The 18,897-nt window shown below is 43.9% G+C and overlaps 1 protein-coding gene across 1 annotated transcript; it reads left to right on the top strand.

Moving 5' to 3' along the window:
- Window positions 1–1,911: 1,911 nt before the first annotated feature.
- On the top strand, window positions 1,912–18,319 carry LOC121309630 (alanine aminotransferase 1-like). The gene is made up of 12 exons (XM_041242663.1): window positions 1,912–2,034; window positions 3,413–3,502; window positions 3,713–3,818; window positions 4,385–4,518; window positions 5,158–5,416; window positions 5,946–6,025; window positions 6,575–6,711; window positions 9,150–9,328; window positions 9,783–9,970; window positions 13,400–13,512; window positions 17,934–18,078; window positions 18,233–18,319. Exons 1-12 carry the CDS (start codon window positions 1,912–1,914, stop codon window positions 18,317–18,319), a joined length of 1,641 nt encoding a protein of 546 aa, XP_041098597.1.
- Window positions 18,320–18,897: the final 578 nt, after the last annotated feature.

Genomic DNA, 18,897 nt, shown 5'->3' with positions numbered 1-18,897 from the left:
GGGGTAATAGAATATCTTTGGTTGAGTGTATTGGGGTAATAGAATATCTTTGGTTGAGTGTATTGGGGTAATAGAATATCTTTGGTTGAGTATATTGGGGTAATAGAATATCTTTGATGTAGTTTCATGAACAGCACTCACAGTCCGTCTCGCTCCAGTCACTGAGAACCATCCCATCCCTCCCATGGTTATATCATGCATTAGTTTGTCATGTTTTTTTATTTTTTAAATATGCTTTACCATACCTCTCTGTGCTTTACAATGCTTCCCTATGCTTTACCTTACCTCTCATTGCTTTATAATGTTTCCCTATGCTTTACCAGACCTCTCTGTGCTTTACAATGCTTCCCTATGCTTTACCAGACCTCTGTGCTTTACAATGCTTCCCTATGCTTTACCAGACCTCTGTGCTTTACAATGCTTCCCTATGCTTTACCTTACCTCTCATTGCTTTATAATGTTTCCCTATGCTTTACCATTCCTCTCTGCTTTATAATGCTTCCCTATGCTTTACCATTCCTCTCTGTACTTTACAATGCTTCCCTGTGCTTTACCATACCTCTCTGCTTTACAATGCTTCCCTATGCTTTACCTTACCTCTCATTGCTTTACAATGCTTCCCTATGCTTTACCTTACCTCTCATTGCTTTATAATGCTTCCCTATGCTTTACCTTACCTCTCTGTGCTTTACAATGCTTCCCTATGCTTTACCTTACCTCTCTGTGCTTTACAATGCTTCCCTATGCTTTACCATACCTCTCTGCTTTACAATGCTTCCCTATGCTTTACCAGACCTCTCTGTGCTTTACAATGCTTCCCTATGCTTTACCAGACCTCTCTGTGCTTTACAATGTTTCCCTATGCTTTACCATTCCTCTCTGCTTTACAATGCTTCCCTATGCTTTACCTTACCTCTCTGTGCTTTACAATGCTTCCCTATGCTTTACCAGACCTCTCTGTGCTTTACAATGCTTCCCTATGCTTTACCAGACCTCTCTGTGCTTTACAATGCTTCCCTATGCTTTACCATTCCTCTCTGTGCTTTACAATGCTTCCCTATGCTTTACCTTACCTCTCATTGTGCTTTATAATGTTTCCCTATGCTTTACCATTCCTCTCTGCTTTACAATGCTTCCCTATGCTTTACCTTACCTCTCATTGCTTTTTAATGTTTCCCTATGCTTTACCATTCCTCTCTGCTTTACAATGCTTCCTTATGCTTTACCTTACCTCTCATTGCTTTACAATGCTTCCCTATGCTTTACCTTACCTCTCATTGCTTTATAATGTTTCCCTATGCTTTACCATTCCTCTTTGCTTTACAATGCTTCCCTATGCTTTACCTTACCTCTCATTGCTTTTTAATGTTTCCCTATGCTTTACCATTCCTCTCATTGCTTTACAATGCTTCCTTATGCTTTACCTTACCTCTCATTGCTTTACAATGCTTCCCTTATCGGCAGTGGGGTTTGTACTGGTAATAATGTAATAATTATTGGTAACTGGTAGAGTTGCTACAGTATACTTCCAGTCTTTATGTTATAATTAACTTCACAGTCTTTATTTTATGTTTGCAACAGGAATTTAAAGTGTGATGACAAGCTTGTGTGGATTAAGTCACTATGTAACATTTTAACAGAGTGTGAAATATTACAGTAAAAATTAAAAGAATTGAGTTAGGTGTCGTGTTATTGTAGGCTTATATTTAATGAAGTATAGGAGCTCACAAGGAAAGACAAAAAAAAACAGCTCAAAGTTTGCTGAAGAACAAGGTGAGAGAGATGCAATATAATACAGAAAACTAGGGAGACTGAGAGTGACAGGGTCTGTCTGAATGGTGCTGCTGTTGTATAATATAGAAAACTAAGGAGATTGAAACAGATTTATCCCTTTTCTATCAGTGTCCAGTGATGACCAATCTGAAGAAAGTTTTGACCCTTAAAGAAGTCAGTCCAATGGCTCACAGACTGGCTGCTCTAAAAACGGACCTCCTGATTACAAGAGCTGAACAACTGAGGAGAGAGATTAAACAGGTAGGAGAGAGTGAGAGGAGAGGGGAGGGAGATTAAACAGGCAGGAGAGAGTGAGAGGAGAGGGGAGAGAGATTAAACAGGTAGGAGAGAGTGAGAGGAGAGGGGAGAGAGATTAAACAGGTAGGAGAGAGTGAGAGGAGAGGGGAGAGAGATTAAACAGGTAGGAGAGAGTGAGAGGAGAGGGGAGAGAGATTAAACAGGTAGGAGAGAGTGAGAGGAGAGGGGAGAGAGATTAAACAGGTAGGAGAGAGTGAGAGGAGAGGGGAGGAGATTGAACAGGTAGGAGAGAGTGAGAGGAGAGGGGACAGAGAGTTTAGAGCTGAGTAGGGACTCGGAGGGAGGGAGGCAGTGTGGACGAGGGGTTAGAACAGAGGGGGAGGGAGGGAGGCAGTGTGGTCTAGGGGTTAGAGCTAAGTAGGGGCTGTGAGGGAGGCAGTGTAATCTAGGGTTAGAGCTGAGGAGGGGCTGGGAGGGAGGCAGTGTGGTCTGGTGGTTAGAAAAGAGGGGCTGGCAGGGAGGCAGTGTGGTCTGCTGGTTAGAGCTGAGGAGGGCCTGGGAGGGAGGTAGTGTGGTCTGGTGGTTAGAGCTAAGTAGGGACTCTGAGGGAGGGAGGCAGTGTAGTCTAGGGCAGTGGTTTTCAACCTTTTCATCTCAAGTTCTAGTGTTTCCAACAGCGACCATCAGGTGTACCTGTAACTATGTTCAATCTTAAACTGCTGTTGTAAAACTGTGAACTACCCCATTTTAACCAGGTTGTGTGTGTACTCAGGTGTTTGTTGCCTGCTGAATGGTTGCCTCATGCAGCTGATGACTGCAATGAACTCAGATTGTTTATATTTTAAATACGCGTATGGAATTGGTGACCACACCTTTAATTATGTACAGTTGTAATATAGGGAATAGCATGCTGCAGCTCGCATGCTCAGTGTTGGTGAAGTCCTGATCTGATAACATGCAACACAAGATTTAAATACCGTTTATTTTTATGTAAAAACAAGTTTGAGTTCCAGTGAGTTTGTTCTGCTATATTTACATATTAAATACACCACTGCAAATAAATTGTCTTACATTTTCATTAGCACAATCTAAGAGCTAAATTTAATAAATGGTGTTTTTTTTTTTGTTTACTGCAATCAAGTAAGCTGCAGTACACAGTACACTTCCTAATTACAGTCCCAAGTATTTCTGTGTGTTCCGCGTTCACATTTTTTAAATGGTCAGTTTGAGAAATAAACTTTGTTTTCCCTGCAACAGCTGACGCTGCTTCAGTACAAAACTCATGCTACATAATGTTTTACATAATGGTAATAGTGCTCTTAAATTACTGTGCCTGCTGATTATTTGATTATTTTTCCTGTGCTTTGTATTTTTTTCACAGGGAGTGAAGAAGCCCTTTAAAGAAGTAATTGAAGTTCATTCTGGAGATGGTCAGGCAATGGGCATGAAAGCTGTGACATTCATTAGACAGGTAAAACTGAGCAGGAGAGAGGAAAGGGGAGAAGGTATATTAATCTGTCTCTTTTCAGGGGATAAGTAGAAGCGAGACTAGTGAGAGAAGGGGAGAGAGGAGAGGCCCTCTTTTCAGGTGATGAGGGGAGAGGAGAGAGAGAAGATAGGGGAGAGGGAGGCAGGAGAGGGGTGAAAGTATATTGGACTGGTGTCTCCTGTCTCATTCCAGGTGATGGCAGCCTGTTTCTACCCTGAGCTCCTACACAGTGATCGACTCCCCAGTGATGTGAAGTCCCGTGCTCAGGAGATGCTGCAGCAGTGTGGGGGCAGTGTGGGTGAGTGTCTACCTGGCCACCAGGGGGTGCTAATAACTTACAGAGTGAAAAGATGATAGCTGCAAAATACAGTACACCCTTGCTATAACAAACCTGTTGGGTTCCAAGCCTTTTGTTCGTTATATCGAGGGGTTCGTTATAGCGAAAGGACAATCATAAACTATTGGAGTAAGTTAATGAGATGGGATGGTGAATACAAGTGGAATTGCACATACCTGTTCATCTCATGTATGCAGTATTCTGTCTACACGTTAAAGAATTAAAACACAGTACAGAAAGCACAAATCATTTCAGAGTGCACTAAATAGTTTTTCTTTAATCAGTTTTGCTTTGCTTTGTATTGTATTGAATAGTATTGTATTGTATTGTACTGAATGGTACTGTATTGTAGTGTATTGATTGGTACCTATTGTATTGAATGGCATTGATTGGTATTGTATTGCATTGTATTGTATTGTATTGAATGGCATTGTATTGATTTGTACTGTATTGTATTGTATTGAATGGTATTGTATTGTATGAAATGGTAGGTACAGTACTGCACAGTCTATCTGTCTGTCTTGCAGGAGTCTACAGCGACACTTCTGGCCTTGAGTATGTACAGCACAATGTGGCCCGGTTCATTGAAGAGAGGGATGAGGGGGTTCCCTGTGACCCCCAAAATATCTTCCTGACTGCAGGGAGCCAGAAAGCAGGGCAGGTAAGAGTCAGAGTCACACTGTACCTTCACTCTCTCCCTCTCTCTCTCATCTCATATTGTTTCTCACAAGTTTCTCATCTCTCTTCTCTCTCCTCTCTCCTTTTCATCTCCTTCATCTCTTATTAAAGTCTCCCAATCACTCTCCTAGCCCTAACCCTCTCTCTCTCAGCTCTTGTTGAAGCTCCTGGTCCTAACCCTAACCCCCCCCCCCCCCCCCCCCCCCCCCCCCCCCCCCTCTCAGCTCTTGTTCAATCTCCTGGTCCCCTAATCTTCTCTCTCTCAGCTCTTGTTGAAGCTCCTAATCCTAACCCTAACCCTAACCCTCTCTCTCTCAGCTCTTGTTGAAGTTCCCTGGTCTCTCTCAGCTCTTGTTGAAGCTCCTGGTCCTAACTCTAACCCTCTCTCTCTCAGCTCTTGTTGAAGCTCCCTGGTCTCTCTCAGCTCTTGTTGAAGCTCCTGGTCCTAACCCTAACCCTCTCTCTCTCAGCTCTTGTTGAAGCTCCCTGGTCTCTCTCAGCTCTTGTTGAAGCTCCTGGTCCTAACCCTAACCTTCTCTCTCTCAGCTCTTGTTGAAGCTCCCTGGTCTCTCTCAGCTCTTGTTGAAGCTCCTGGTCCTAACCCTAACCCTCTCTCTTTCAGCTCTTGTTGAATCTCCTGGTCCACAACTCTGGTTGTGGTTCTGATCCCTGTGGTACAGGGGTTCTGGTTCCAGCCCCCTGCTCTCCATGGTTCAGTCTAGCTCTGCAGGAAGCTGGAGGAGTCAGCCTACCCTACTTCCTGACTGATCAGGGTGTATGCTGGGAGCTGGAGGTGCAGGAGCTGCAGAGAGTCATCCAGTCAGCCAGGGGGCACTGCACTCCCAGAGTGCTGTTCATCAACAACCCAGGGAACCCCACAGGTACAGAGAGACTAAAAGAGAGAGAGAGAGAGAGAGAGAGAGAGAGAGAGAGAGAGAGAGAGAGAGAGAGAGAGAGAGATAGACCCAGACAGAGAGAGACAGACACACATAGACAGATATAGAGACACACAGAGAAGGATTTTTTCATAGCATTATGAGATGTGATAAATAATACTTTGGACAGTGTTTCTCTTTTAATGGAACTACCATAGGGTAGAGACTTGTAGACACAATTCCCATCTATTAGAACCCTGTGCTTCACTCACTTTTATAGTTTTCAGTATAAAGTATAAATCTTTCCACCCCCTCTCTCCTCTCTCCTCTCCCCTCTCCTCCTCCCTCTCTCCTCTACCCCGTCTCCTGTCTCTGCACTTCTATCTCCTCTCCCAACTCTCTTCCTCCTCTCTCCTCTCCTCTCTCCTCCCCATCTCCCCCTCTCCCCTTCTCCTCTACCCCCTCTCCTCTCTTCTCACCCTCTCTCTTCTCCCCTTCTCTTCTCCCCCCTCTCTACTCTCTCCTGTGCTCTCAGGTCATGTCCAGAGCAGGCAGTCCATTGAGGAGGTGATTCGATTTGCTGCCAGTGAGGGATTGTATCTGCTGGTAGATGAGGTGAGGTGACGGAATGAGGGGAGAGCAAAGATATTCAAGCTGGCAGGCTGTCTGTCTGTCCGTTTCTCTTGATCTCTGTCCATTTATCTCTGTATGTCTCTCTTTCTTGATCTATGCATCTTTCTGTCTCTCATTCTCTCTTTCATCTGCTCTGTGTCTCTGGCCCTATGGCAGGATACTACAAACTCTGCAGCTATTAATGCTCCCTCTCTCTTCTCTCCCAGAAAGATCTGCAGTTTTTCCTCTTGACGTTGGCACAGAAAGCTCTTGGTTTCTTCTCTCTCTAGTAGGAATAGAGGGAGCAAACTCATTGGCTGCCATGTTATAAGCACAGTAACACAGTCCAAGGTACTGAGATATGGCCCGGCGGTTTAACTCAGCTTCACCTCGTACCAGACTCCACCCCCAGGAGTGTGGATATGGATTAGATCTGAACAGCTTGCTTTATGTAACTGCTTTCTCTCTCTCTCTCTCTCTCTCTCTCTCTCTCTCTCTCTCTCTCTCTCTCTCTCTCTCTCTCTCTCACCCTCCTACCTTCTTTCTTTATAGGTATATCAGGACAGTGTGTTTGGGCTGGGCAGGGCTTTCCTCTCGTATAAGAAGGTGCTCTATGAGATGGGTCCTGAGTTCTCCAGCCGTGTGGAGCTCGCTGCTATCCACTCAGCATCCAAGGGAGTCACTGGAGAGTGAGTGTGGGAGATGGAGAGGGGGATGGGAGAGGAAATAAAGAAGGGAGAGGGGGAGAGAGATGTAGAGGCAGACAACAGCAAGAGTGACAGAGAGAGAGGGAGAGGGAGAACTCTGCATAGGGAAATACTAGAAGGAACTAGGAAAGTCAAGTTAGTAATTTCTTGATTTTTATTACAGGAGAGTAGTTGTTATTTACTTCATGCTAATATTGGACTCGGCTTTCTACAAGATAAAATTAGATACTGTAGTAGTGGTGGGGACCAACCAAGACGTTGCTTCGCTGTGATAATTGAGCCTTCAGCGTTGATGCCTATGTACAATGCTGACTCCAGGGATCAACTCAAGTGCAGCCTCCTTTGCCACTCAGTATGGGAACCGTCTGGAATGTACTAGGTGGGGCACTTCGAGGGGTCACCAGGTGAGCACCTCCTGTCTTTGATTCTTCGTAGATGGGCCCACGACCCTCAGGAACTCTCAACAGTGATGCTGGCCTCCCAGCACCACTCCCCTCCATACCCGACCCAACCCAGCCCAGTTTACTTACCTTAGCCATCCATTCCTTTTCACTGATGTTAACTTCCTCCATCACCTCTTTTGAGGTCCCAATCTGCCTCTTTCCTCCTCAACCAGAGCCAGTTGCTACGTCTCTCAGCCTGCTTGGATAGAGCGTTCACTATACGCTGCAACTCATTTTCACTGAACCCAGTATCTCCGAGAAGCTGGGTCATGGAGTGTGCAACGAATCCCAGAAAATCCATCTATACTGAATAAACCCAGACTCTCCACCCCTGCTAACCCACCTCTACTGGATAAACCCAGACTCTTCACCCCTGCTATCGCACCTCTACCGGATAAACCCAGACTCTTCACCCCTGCTGATTCACCTCTACTGGATAAACCCAGACTCTTCACCACCACTGATCCACCTCTACTGGATAAATCCAGACTCTCCACCCCCACTGATCCACCTCTATTGGAGAAACCCAGACTCTCCACCCCTGCTGTTCCACCTCTACTGGATAAACCCAGACTCTCTAACCCTGCTGATCCACCTCTTCTGAATAAATCCGGACACTCTAACCTTGCTGATCCACATCTACTGATTAAACCTGGACTCTAACCCTGCTGATCCACCTCTACTGGATAAACCCAGACACTCCACCCCAGCTGATCCACCTCTACTGGATAAACCCAGACTCTCCATCCCCACTGATCCACCTCTACTGGATAAACCCAGACTCTCCACCCCCGCTGTTCCACCTCGGCGGCTAACTCAGCATACCGTAATTTCTTCCTCTCATATGGCTCATCCACAGAATCCTCCCATGGCACTGTTAGCTCCACCAGGAGAACAAGTCATGCTGAGACTGACCACAGGGCAATGTCAGGTCGAAGGGTAGTTGTAGCAATCTCGGATGGGAAAATAAAGTGCTGGCCAACACCTGCCTGCATTCTCTAATTTCTAGTAACCTCAAATTAGCTCTTAGTTTTAATAATCTTTCCTGTTGATTTCTCTCCTGGGTGGAGGGATGTTGTTCCTTGTGTGCAGCTATTGCTGATATTTGCAGAGCTGTTGATCTCATTACACAGTTCTTCCAGTGCTAATACCAAGCATCACAGCACCAGGTCATGATGCCAAGTGAAGCGACCCTGACTTGGAGCCACCTTACATCCTGCAACAATGTGCTTCAGGGTAGGTGGTGATGAACACCATGGACATTCAAGGTTCTCTCCAGCTCACACATTCAAGATTAGGAAGCTGATCGTCCTCTGTTCCACTGTCCACGGGTCTCCCCAGCCAGTATTACACTGTTCCACATTCTCCCACCTCATCCATTCTCCCTGCTTAGTCTGGAACACCACCTTGACACACCTCATCCTCTCATCCTGCTTGCGCACTTCACCAACTACCAACTTCCTCCTTTCAGCTGAAGCTGGTTTGGGCCTCTCGGGCTAAACTGAAAGAAATGCTTCCTTGTTGTACTTGCCCCAAGGAATGTGTTCTTAAAATCCCCAACATACTACCTCCCAAGACTTTCCAGGCTTTGTTGACACTGTTGGAATTTCCTCGGCATCAGTACAGAACACCTGTTTCACTACTTTGCCTTTGATGATGGAGATGCTTCTCGACTTGGCGGGCTTGAACTGCTCTGATCAGAAACTCCTGTAGACAAATGCTTCAGCTATGTCTGTCTGCTAACTTGATTGTTTTATTTTCAATTACTCTGATGAAGGCGCTAGCCCAAATGCTTGTCTGCTTCAGTTTAGTTTCAATAACGCTGATGAAGGCACTAGCACATTATCTTCTCTCTCTAGTATTCTTCACTTTCTCTCTCTCTCTCTCTCTCTCTGTGGTTTGAAGGTTTCTCTGTACAGTTTCTGTTTTAGTGAGGTTCTGGATGATGGCGTTTTTGTTCCTTTCTCCTTTCTCTAGGTGTGGGTTTCGCTGCGGGTTCATTGAGTTTGTGAATCTAGACCCCCAGGTGAAGACTCTCTCCTCTTCCTATTTCTCCATTAATTCTGTGCCCCCCATGTCGGGACAGCTTGTCCTTGCCACAGCTCTGCACCCCCCTAAAGCAGGGGAGCCCTCATACTACACCTGGACTCAGGTGAGTTCCACCCCCTTACCCTCTCTTCTCCTCCCCCTCTCTCATTCTTCCCTCCTCCTCTCCTGACCCACCCATCTCTCCTCCCTCTCTCACACTATACAAACCAACCCATCTCTCTCTCACAGACACACACAGTGTTCAGATTAAGAATGGCTGTATTGGCATGACAAGAGTGCTCCAGCATTGCTTGATCATTTAAACAAAAACCAACAATAACAGACTTTTAGTGAATACTAATAACAAGTTAACATATAACTCCCTCATTCCCAATATAAGCAGCTTAACCCCTCCATACCTCCTACACAGAAAATATATAACCCCACCTCCCTCCAACTATACTAAACTCCTCCCCTCTCCACTGAAGCAGGAGCTTCAGTCTCTCCTCTCTCTCTCTCTCTCTTCAGGACTGTCTTTCCCGCCTCTCTCCTGTGTCCTCTCATCTGTCTGTGGGTTCTTAGCAGTGTTTCTCCCGTCTCCTCTTTCTCCTCAGGAGAGCCAGTCACACCTCTCCTCACTCTCTCGGAATGCCGCGCTGGTTGTGGAATCTCTGAACAGAATTCCTGGGATCCGAGTTCTCTCTCCTCAGGGAGGATTCTTCTGTTTTCCTCGCATTCACATTCCCCCACTCATAGTTCAGGAGGCAGAGGTAAGGGGATGCCAGAAAACTCTGTACAAGTTCATATGGGCTGCAAGGGGCGTCTCTTAACTAGGGCTGAACCAATTCACTGTAGTTGATGAATCACAAAGCTCTCTTTACATGATGTATCATAATAGAGGTCTGCATTGTTTGTGATACAAGACCACAGCATAGCTCATGGTAGTTAAAGAACTACAGCTCCCAGCATCCCTCACAAATGCTGCAGGTGAGAAGGCATCAGCAATCAACCACTTTTAAAACTGAAGAGAGTCAAATGAAGAACAACCAGACTAATCCCAACATCTATTTAGAACAGATAAGAATTCGGGGGAGACTTGACTGAAGTCTTTTGGATATGAATATGACCCCTTGGGCAGGACTTTCAAAAGTCTGTAAATGATAACTCCAGTATTAATCAACAAATCGTTATGTAGCATTAATTTTGACATTTTCTAGAGGTCATTAAATAATCATGCTAATCTGATTTACAAAATTCTGTTGATAATGTTAATATCTTAAGGAGCAATACTTGGAGTTAATTTGCAGTTAGAAAAGGAGGGTTTTAATTAATGAAAAACTATATAACTCACCTTGGAACAAAAATTTAACAGACCACGGCTGTGATGGAGACGATACAGAGACTACTTAGACAATTCAATATTTGTAGTTATGAAAATATTTTAGACTTTTATATACTTGTGGTTATGAATAAGATTTATTCATTTGTTTTAACAATTTGTAACCTTAAGCCCAGAACACACATGCCCGAGTAGATGCAATGGATACATAAAGTACAGTAGCAATGAGGCGGATCAATAGGGAAAGAGATAAGGCTATGGCAGTAATAAATACCTACAATTTTGGCTAGAACTTAAGGTGATTGCGAAAACCACATATGACTGGAGACGTGTGTATTCTCTCTCTCTTTTTTCTTTTTTTTTTTAATAAATTTAGTCTTCTCCAATTTTTTACCTGTGTTTTCTCCCCAGTTTAGTGGGCCCAACAGTTATCTGTTTCCTCGGCCCACCACTAGCAACCCCCCCGCTGACTCGGGGAACGGAGGCTGGATCACGCGTCCTCCGAAACGTGCTCCTGCCAATCCATCAATTTTCACACTGGGGATCCACAGCGAGGCCACCAGACCCATAGTGCCGGAGGACAACACAGATCTGGAGGCTCCACTGCAGAGCCACAGGCACCCTATTAGCCACAGGGGTCGCTGATGTGCGGGGAGCCATAGATTCCCCTGCCGACCTAAGCCCACCCTACCCAGGCAGCACTCGGCCAATTGTGCGCCACCCCCTGGAAGCTCCCGGTCACAGTCGGCTGGACTCGAACCTGTGATCCCCAGGTTATAGGGCACATCCGCGTGGAGCGCCTTTGCTGGATGCTCCACTCGGGAGCCCCCTCTCTCTCTCTATTAAACTACGTGTAGTGCAGGATGCACCCTATAGCGTGGAGGTCACTGGTTCGAGTCCAGGCTATTCCTCTGCCGGCCGTGGATTGGAGTTCCCAGGGGGGCGGCACACAATTGGCCAAGCTACTCGGGGTGGGTAGGCCTTAGGTCGGCCAAGGTGTCCTCAGCTCACCGCGCACCAGTGACTCCTGCAGACTGGCCGGGTGCCTGCAGGCCTGCCTGCTAGCGGCCCAGAGCTGCATGGTCCTCTGACGCTGTAGCTCTGATGTAGCTGCATGGCAGGCCTGCAGAGTTAAAAGAAGCTGACACCTGATGACACAAGTTTTGGAGGACATGCAGGGCTTGCAGCAGGTAGCCAGGCTTAAAATTGGGCATTTCAAAATGGGGAGAAAATGGGGAAAAAAACAGCTGGCGAGTCCATAAATTGCAATGCATATTCAAGGACCAAAATTTAAAGTGACATCATGTGCCGATTGTAATGAAACAAATGCCACCCACGAAACCCATCCAACCATTGAAAACAATTCAGTATTAGTTAGTATATTATACAGTTAAATGTACTAATGCTTTTAATGATCAAAAGTATTTTCATTGTTCCTTTATCATAAATCATGTTATGTGTTATCAATTTGCAATGTCTTAATTCTAAAAGAAAATGCTTAAACATAAATAGATAAACTAAAGAAAATCCAAAGACACCAAACATTTGACAGACAAATATACCACCCCCTCCCTCCTCCTTTCTATTCTATATGCCTTAAACTCACACCCTCTCCATAGGAGAGTCTCCGTAGGACTATTACCCCCCCCAGCTCCCTCTTTGTTCTTTCTCTCACACTTTCTCCCCCTCCCTCTTTCTCTCCCACTCCCTCTTTCTCTCCCAATCTCTCCCCTCCCTCCTCTCACCCCCTCCCTGTCACACTTTCTCCACTCCCTCCTCTCATACCCCCTCCCTCTTCTCTCTCCCCCTCCCTCCTTCTCTCACACCCTCTCTGTATTCCTCTTTCTCCCCCTTCCTCCTCTCACATCCCCCTGTATTCCTCTCTCTCTCTCTCCCCTTCCTCCTTTCACACCCCCTCTGTATTTCTCTCTCTCACTCCCCTTCTTCCTCTCACCCCTCTGTATTCTTCTCTCTCACTCCCCTTCTTCTCTTTCTCTCCCCCACCCCCCCACCCCCACTCCATTACTCACATACTGCTACAATATGTACTGGATTTAAAAGTATGTACTGTATTACAGTCCATGTGTCCACAGTCGTCGCTTCTGGCAAATGGTGTTTTCAGAATCATATCGTTCTGAATTAAATTACTACTTCTGTTGAAAATATAGTACTGTACCAACAAAACCAACTACAGTACATCTAAATGAAAGCCTATTTTTTTTAAAACACAATCCTTTCAGCTATGCATTTTTGACATTGTATCTTTTTGTGTTCCCTGAAAAATGGATAAGGGTTGGCACGGGCCAAAATGAAATAATCAGATATGCATCACCCTCGTTTAACTGTCACTGAAGTCAAAATTGTATAGGGAAAGATAAGTGGTGCTGACTGAACATGTATATATTCTATATATATATATATCTATATAAATATATATATATATATATATATATATATATATATATATATATGTGTGTGTGTGTGTATGTGTGTGTGTGTGTGTGTGTGTGTGTGTGTGTGTGGTGTATATATATATATATATATATATATATATATATATGTATATAATAACTCTTCCTCTTTCCCATTGTCCAATCCTATTTCACTTTTTAAATGTTACGGTGTGTCCAAATCCTGTTCATCCCAGTTCTTCCCTCTATTTCCTCTCCTCCCCTGGGATTTCTGTTTTGTACAGTAGAGGATGAAATGTGTTCTGATTCAATCTCTCCAGTGTTGCACTGGTTACAGAGTTGAGCCTCCCTGGCCTTCCAGTTTAAATCTGCAGTTTGTGGTCACTAATTCTCTCCCCTCGACCCCCATCCTCTCTCCTCTGTCTTCTCTCCCCCTCTCACTCTCTCAGACACAGGGCTTGTCCCCAGACCTATTCTACTGTTTGCGGTTCCTGGAGGAATGGGGGGTGGCTGTGGGCCCTGGCAGTGATTTTGGCACAAGGGAGGGGTCCCATCACATCAGGTGAGACTCCCAGAATCACAGGAAAGACCCACGGTAAAAACACAGTGTAATACAGCACTGTGAAAGCATGGTAAAACACAGGGAAGCATTGTTAAACGCAAAGAGACCTGGTAAAGCACATTACAAAAACAAACCGTAGCAAACTTTTATTATCTCAGCAAGCTAGATCCCAATGAAAGTGAATATGTCGGTGAAATCATGTTCTTGCTTTGCTCAGATTGAATCTCCTGCTGCCTCACGACAAATTGAAGATTGTGTTGGAGAGTCTCGAGAAATTCCACTTGCAGTTTATTGAAAAATTTCCTGAGCACATTTAAAAAGGATGAGCTATTAGCACAGAAGACGATTCCTAATTCAACATTATCAGAAAGTGGTGGAATCTGGAGGGAATGTCTGTGACATTCTGTGGACCGTTTCAATTGAAGACACTGAAATACAACAGCGCTGAATTATCACTTGTGTATGCATGTCACTTTTTTGTCGTATTTCGTACAAAATGTATTTGCATTAAAGAAACTAAATAATCCCCTGAGTCTTCCCTGTCCTGCTTTTCTATTGCTCCAGGTTTCTCATGTGCAGTTTTGAAAGATGTTACAGAAAACATGGATTTCATTTTAAAACTTTTATACTAGGCAAACACCATGCTTTCTTTAGATAGTGCTGCACTTCCTTGGTCAGGGTGAAATTGACTGTTCAGTGTTTTCTTTCATGAACCAATCAGCAGCTGCTTCCCCTGTTGACTTACCAGCTTTCAGCCAATGACTCTGAAGACACTGCTGACCTAGGAAGAGCAGGTGTAACCTGAGGGGAGTAAGGCATGGACACTTTCTTTAACCTAATGTACGCAAGGCCGGATTAACTTTAATGAGGTCCTGGGGCTCTTCTTGTTTTGGGGGCCCCTCTTTGCATATTAAATTCCTTTCCTTTACTGTTCTACTACCACCACACTCAATTAACATTAATGTCAAATTATTCAGTCATAGCTGATCCATATTTGACCAGGAAATTATAATATTCTTTTGTTGTACATTCAATTACCCCAGCTCCTCTTTTTAGCACACATGTTCAACGTTTGAAACAAAACAACGTCCTAAAAGCAAGTTGTCTGGAAACATGTTGTTCTGTTTAATATCCGGTTTTAAAATGTGTTCTTTGCTTAACATGTTTAAAAGCAACGGGGGAAAAAACTGATCAGTGAAGGTGTAAGGCACTCATTTACTTTTGTTCAGGGTGGTTTTTCGAACTGATGGAAAGCATCAGCAATGTTTAAACATGAAAGATCACATTTTCACACAGAAGCCGTAAAAATCAATTGATAGGGTGGGCTGTATATCCATTAATGTGCTTGTGTCCGAATTTGTTGCCAAAGAAGAAAATGCTTCAAGAATTGAAAGGAATGCATAGAAGCCAGGGAAATCGTGATGGAGTCCTCTGACAACTACTGCTAGAGTGGACAGACACTGAACTCAGTGAAAGGTAATGGCTATACTGATGAGACAACTGGATAAAGGACACCATCCTGAAAACTTTGCTTATACAATTCAGCGAGAGGTAGTTTTGGACTGACTGCAGATGGAACAACTGATATAAGCTCATGCAAGCAGTTTTCAGTAACCTGCAGTTTGCAGACAAAAGCCTAAAAGTGCAAAATCATTTTACAATGCGTCAGGCACTACTGCAGAAACTTTATTTGTGTGTATTAAAAGTATATTTAAATCTGCCTCTCAAACGTCTACAGGGTTACTGCTTTGAGTAGCAGCATGGCGGGTCGGTTCTCAGTTGGCAAGCTCGACTTAAAGAAATATGCTTGGAATTACTAATTGTACACTGTAATAACCATTCACTGGATCTTGTTCTGCAAGAGGTGGGCCAGGAAGTATGTCTTGTGGCAGACCCATGAAACTTTGTCCAGGACATTTCAGTTACTATTCGAGAATCTGCCAAGAGTAAAAACGTGTACAAATCAGAGAGGATGCCACTGTTCAAAGAACGATTAATAAAGCTAATAACTGTGCTGTTGCTTTACAATTGCTTGCTATCCTTCAAAAAGCAAAGGATCTTTCATTTGACATTGGTAAGTTTGACAGTTGTAACATTTGCATGGTCTTCCTATTGTAATTATTGATGCTTAGGGTAGCTAGCAATTAGGTTGATTTCTCAATTGATGATGCTGGAGTAACAAAATTGCCACAATCCATGTCTTACTGATCAGTGTCCTTCCTACCTAACCCCTAATAAAGTCAATTATGTGTCAGGTCACAAGGTTCTTTCTGCTTAGGTGATCGAAATCAACATTGTTTAATTTTCATACAGAGACAAATTGCAACAAAGCATACTTTTCTTTAGCTTTACATCAGAAAATCAAACTATTATCACTCAAATTTCATGCCAAAATATGAATATTTGTCCTTAACTGTGCCTTTATTTAATTTGCATTCAAAGTAATTGTCTGTTACACTAAACACAAGAGAAATCCATAATTGACCCTAATTTATCTTTTTTTTTTTTTATTTTTTTTTTTTTTTTTACCAGGTTCAAGCAACTATGCTTTGTATGCAAAGTACGTTATGAAGACCAGGGAAAGAATTTAAAAAAGAAAGTGGTGTTTGTGGTCTCAATGCACAGCATGCCAATTATGGTCACATGATGCATGTGACTTCAAAAAAAAAACTTGTGTTACCATTGCTAAGGTAAATAAACATTAAAAACTCAGTGGTCTCCCGAGTGGCGCATCTATTAAAAGCACTCGCCCTGTACACATTCACAATCTTCTGACTCATTCTAAAGCTGTTCTTCCACCCCAATTGTATTCTCACATTCATTCCATATAGGTACAGCAACATCAGCAGCCGAAGTTAAAAACAACCGGCCCTATCTTAGCAGTGGATTTTTACATTCGCTGTTCTCTCCTTGATAGTATTTCTGCTCAACAAAGTATTCGTAACGTGCCTGAACTGGGGGCCAAAGTAGTCTGAACGTGTTAAAATAGTGATGCTAGTTATATAACATGTATATGGAGAATGCATAACTATAGAAATGACACAGACTATCCATTGTGGAATGCTTCTTTGTTGTGATTGTCATGTTTTATTTTAATACACTACAGCTGAGATAGCGGTTGAATACCAATATGAAGACTATATCAAAAGGCTTGTTATTGGTTATGTTCTATTGCTATTATTTTATTGTCATGGTTATTATTGTTCTTCTCTGCACTTCTTCAATGAAGGGATGGATTGTTTGATGTTTTAAAACTTTCAGTAGTAAAACCGAGAGACTGCAAGCAACAATTGATTTAGTCCTGTCTTTACTTTTCCTATTTTAACAGATTAAACACTTTATCTTCTGTTGATGGGCTCTCTGCCCGAGACCTGTAACACATACAACTGTCAGTTACCCTAAGCATCAATAATTACAACAGGAAGACCATGTAAATGTTACAATTGTTATAAACATACTAATTTCAAATGAAATATCATTTGCTCCTTTCAGGAGCGCAAGCAATGCTGCCTTCCAACAGAGACATGAGGGAAGCCTTGTGCTACCTCTGGCCTCTCCTAAGAGATAGAAGAACAGAGTTAGTGTGGTTTCCCCTCTATTTGCTTGGCATGTTACTGTTCTATTGTGGGTATATATTCTTTGAACTAAGAGAACTGAGCAGGCTTGTTATTGGAATGCATAATTCATACATGAAATTGGCCAGACCTTTAGATGTGGGCCTCTTCTTATCTTTAGAGCTACTGGTGCGAGCAGTCTCTGGAATTTAGCAAAACTGTGACCTAATATAAGAAATTATCAAACCTTATACAGTACCCTTGGTTTTCAAAAGACCTGATTAGTTTTAACAGCCTTTTTGAAAAGGTCAAACACATGACCATCCTTGTTGCCAGTGTAGTCATTAAAGTCCACAGTGTGCCTGCCTCTGAAAAAGCAAAGACCCACAGTTTGAATCCCCAGTGTGTGGGTTTGTCTTTGATGTACTGATGCATTCCAGTGGCCCTTGGACTTTATCATGTGTTCTTCAACAGTCAGATTTTGTTTTGGTTGGTACAGGGCTTGGCATGTTTGCTTGATATGGTCCATCAAGTAGTGTAGCTTTCAGAGACGGTTGCTATTGTCTTCAGATTCAGGATGGACAACGTGAAGCATTGCCAGCAGGGCCTTGAAACGGTCTTGGCTCATAAAAACGAGCCCAGTGACCATCATAGAACTGATTATAAATATCATCATAGAGCGTTGCAGTGTTCCAGTAGCCAGATACACGTGGCAGCTGTACAATGCCCATATATATATTTTAGGGGTGTATAAATATATTAGAGGTGTTCATGAATACAAATTCATATTTGGATATGCATGAATAATGGTGTGACGGGGGTGCAACGGGTCGGAGCTGTGGTCGATCCTCCCGATCGCTGGTGGAGTTGCGCAAAACGGGTCGAGACCGGCGGAAAGGCAAAGATCGAGCAGCCCGGGAACTCCAGAAAGATCACCCGCCCCGTCCGAACCCGGAAGTCCGCGGCTGCCGCGCCACGTACCCCAGTCAGGGTTTCTATGTACGCCGATTGGGTACAGCTGCGACTGGGGCCGAGGCCAAGGGCGGGGTCGGGCAGTATTTAAGGGATGGTACGACCTGCGCTCGCTCTGTCAGTCCTGGGGTTAACAGTAAAAGGAGACGCGCTGTGTAATTTATTTGCTTGTCAAAAAGGTGTTGTGTTCACAGAGACCAGAGGCGGCTATCCAGTCTACTACCCGGAAGAACGACCGGAAGCACGGCACTAAAACCTGCCCAGGACCGGGAGCCCCCTAGAGGCCAGCGCAGGAGCGCCAGTGGAAATATTGTTCTTCATTTATAATTATTGCTTTAGTGTGTGTGCGGGACTTTTGTTAATTTTTACCTTTTTATTTTTGTCTCCTCCTTTGTCATTGTTGATACTGGTGGGGACTTATTTTGACAATTTTTTTTTTTATTCTTTTCGTTGTTCATTTTTCCCTTTTGTTGTTGGAATATTGGTCAGTGGCCACCTTCGGCCAGACAAATAAAAACCCTGCTGCGGGGAAACCATACAAGCCTCCTGAGTATTTTTGCCGGTCTCACAACCATCACCTGACTCAGCCCACCAACCTCTCCAAATGGTCTTCTTCTTAATATTAGTATTAAAACTATTTTTTCTTTACCCTTATTTGCACTGGAAAATAGTGTCAGGCAGTATTCATTGCAAACAAAATGTTTGAAGTGTCTCTCATTTTAACCACGCCTCCCTCTGCAGTCTGTGACACTGGCAGCCAGTCATTGTAGGGAAGAAGGTGGGGTTGGTCTTTGTCACTGTACAGAGCCAATGCTTCAGTTCATTCACCCAAGTCTGGAAGCGACAGCGAGTGGGAGAA

Source organism: Polyodon spathula, chromosome 3 (assembly GCF_017654505.1).
Source record: "Polyodon spathula isolate WHYD16114869_AA chromosome 3, ASM1765450v1, whole genome shotgun sequence".
Classification (NCBI taxonomy): Eukaryota; Metazoa; Chordata; class Actinopteri; order Acipenseriformes; family Polyodontidae; genus Polyodon; species Polyodon spathula.
Note: the sequence above shows the minus strand (reverse complement) of the source record. Positions and strands in the feature narration are given on the sequence as shown.